This window comes from Polyodon spathula, chromosome 38, assembly GCF_017654505.1.
Source record: "Polyodon spathula isolate WHYD16114869_AA chromosome 38, ASM1765450v1, whole genome shotgun sequence".
In the NCBI taxonomy this organism is placed as follows: Eukaryota; Metazoa; Chordata; class Actinopteri; order Acipenseriformes; family Polyodontidae; genus Polyodon; species Polyodon spathula.
In genome coordinates, this window is record NC_054571.1 from 120,369 (window position 1) to 122,868 (window position 2,500).

At 55.8% G+C, this 2,500-nt stretch overlaps 1 protein-coding gene across 1 annotated transcript in view; it reads left to right on the forward strand.

Moving 5' to 3' along the window:
* gtf2f1 (general transcription factor IIF, polypeptide 1) overlaps positions 1-2,500 on the forward strand; it is a 50,252-nt gene that overhangs the window by 6,689 nt on the left and 41,063 nt on the right. The window contains exons 7-8 of the mRNA XM_041235700.1: positions 1,309-1,529; positions 1,941-2,112. Of these exons, the coding sequence (XP_041091634.1) occupies positions 1,309-1,529; positions 1,941-2,112 (393 nt within the window). The remainder of the gene's footprint in view (positions 1-1,308; positions 1,530-1,940; positions 2,113-2,500) is intronic.

The window sequence follows — 2,500 nt, forward strand, 5'->3', positions numbered from 1 at the left end:
GTTAGAGGGGGGTGTGACAATCTCCCCCCTCACACACACACACACACACAATCTGTGTGGTTCCCCCACAGGGGGTGTGTTAGAGGGGTACGAGGGGAGGGGTGTGTGTGTGTGTGTGTGTTAGAGGGGGGTGGGTGTGTGTGTGTGTGTTAGAGGGGTGTGTGTTAGGGTGGGAGAGGGTGTGTGTGTGTGTGTGTGTGTGTGTGTTAGAGGGGGAGTGTGTGTGTGTGTGTTAGAGGGGGGGGGTGTGTGAGAGGGGTGTGTGTGTGTGTGTTAGAGGGGGTGTGTGTGTGTGTGTTAGAGGGGGGTGTGTTAGAGGGGGAGGGTGTGTGTGTGTGTGTGTTAGAGGGGGTGTGTTAGAGTGTGTGTGTGTTAGAGGGTGTGTGTGTGTGTGTTAGAGGGGGGTGTGTTAGTGGGGGAGTGTGTGTGTGTGTTAGAGGGGGAGGGTGTGTGTTAGAGGGGGAGTGTGTGTGTGTTAGAGGGTGTGTGTGTGTGTGTTAGAGGGTGTGTGTGTGTGTGTTAGAGGGGTGTGTGTGTGTGAGGGGGAGGGTGTGTGTGTGTGTGTTAGAGGGGGGTGTGTTAGAGGGGGAGTGTGTGTGTTGTGGTGGTTGTGTTGTACACACACACAATCTTTAGTCCCCCACACACACACACAATCTCCCCCACCACATCCAGAGGGGGGTCCCCACACACAGACAATCTCCCCCCACAATCCCCCCACCACTCACACACCAATCTCCCCCCACCTGTGAGTGTGTGTGTTAGAGGGTGTGTGTGTGTGTGTTAGAGGGGGTGTGTGTGGGTTTGTGTGTGTGTGTGTTAGAGAGGGGGGGTGTTAGTGTGTGTGTGTGTGTGTTGTGGGGGTGGGTGTTAGAGTGGTGTGTGTGTGTGTGTGTTAGAGGGGGTGTGTTAGTATCCCCACCCACACACCACAATCTCCCCCCACACAATCTCCCCCTCCACACACACAACACACAATCTCCCCCACACAATCTCCCCCCCCCACACACACACACAATCTCCCCCCACACTCTCCTGCCCATCACACACCCCACACCAAGAGTGGGATGTGTAATGTGTTAGGGGGGTGTTACAGGGTGTGGGTAGTGTCCCCCCAGTGTGTGTGTTAGACACACCACAGGTGTGTGTGGACGCCTCACACACATGTGTGTGTGTTAGAGGGGGTGTGTTAGAGGGGGAGTGTGTGTGTGTGTGTTAGAGGGTGTGTGTCGCTGTGGAAAGATCCTCAGACTTTGCGCCTGTCGTCTCTTATTTAAAGTGCTGGTGTGTGTTTGTCTCCCCCTGCAGGAGGAACAAGGTAGTGAATCACTTCAGCATCATGCTGCAGCGCAGACTGAAGGACCAGGACAGGGACGATGGAGATGATGAAGAGGAGGACAAGGACAAGGGGAAGGGGAAGGGGAAGGGGAAGGGGAAGAAGAAGAAGGGCAGCGAGCTGAAGATACACGACCTGGAGGATGACCTGGAGATGAGCAGCACCGACGAGAGCAATGAGAGCGAGGAGGGGGGTGAGCAGGGGAGAGGAGAGGAGAGGAAAGGAGGGGGTGAGCAGAGGAGAGGAGGGGAGAGGAAAGAAGGGGGTGAGAAGAGGAGAGGGAGAGGAAAGGAGAGGAGAGGAAAGAAGGGGGAGAGGAGAGGGGAGGGAGAGGAGAGGAGAGGAAAGGAGGAGGTGAGATGGGGAGAGGGAAGGGAGAGGAAAGTAGGGGGTGAGAAGAGGAGAGGAGAGGGGAGGGAGAGGAGAGGAGAGGAGGGGAGGGGAGAGGAAAGAAGGGGGTGAGGAGAGGAGAGGAGAGGAGGGGAGGCGTCTTATTTTCATTTACAGAAGTACAGCAGCGTGCATTACTGGGTATTTGTTTATTTCCTTTTTTATATTTTAATGCTCTGTCTCTTATCTCTCCCTCCCTCCCTCTGGGGTGCAGACGGAGACAGCAAGCCCAAGAAGGCGGCAGCGGACGAGAAGAACAAGACGAAGACGAACAAGCCGACGAAGAAGAAGAAGAGGAAGAAGAGCGGCTCTGACAGCGAGGCGATCGAGGACAGCGACGACGGAGACTTCGAGGGGCTGGAGGTGGATTACATGTCAGAGAGCAGGTGAGGAACCCTGTCCCTAACCGAGGGGCTGGAGGAGGATTACATGTCAGAGAGCAGGTGAGGAACCCTGTCCCTAACCGAGGGGCTGGAGGAGGATTACATGTCAGAGAGCAGGTGAGGAACCCTGTCCCTAACCGAGGGGCTGGAGGAGGATTACATGTCAGAGAGCAGGTGAGGAACCCTGTCCCTAACCGAGGGGCTGGAGGGTCTCTCTATAACAACCAGCGCAGAGGAGCGAGCATGCATCGAATTGTCATGAAGACGCGCCTGTGCTGGTAATGCAGTCTAATCGATATGAGGTTGGGGTTTGAGGTTGGGGTTTGGGGTGGGGTTGGAGGTTGGGATTGGTGTTGGAGGTTTGGGTTGAGGTTGGGTTGGGGTTGTGTTG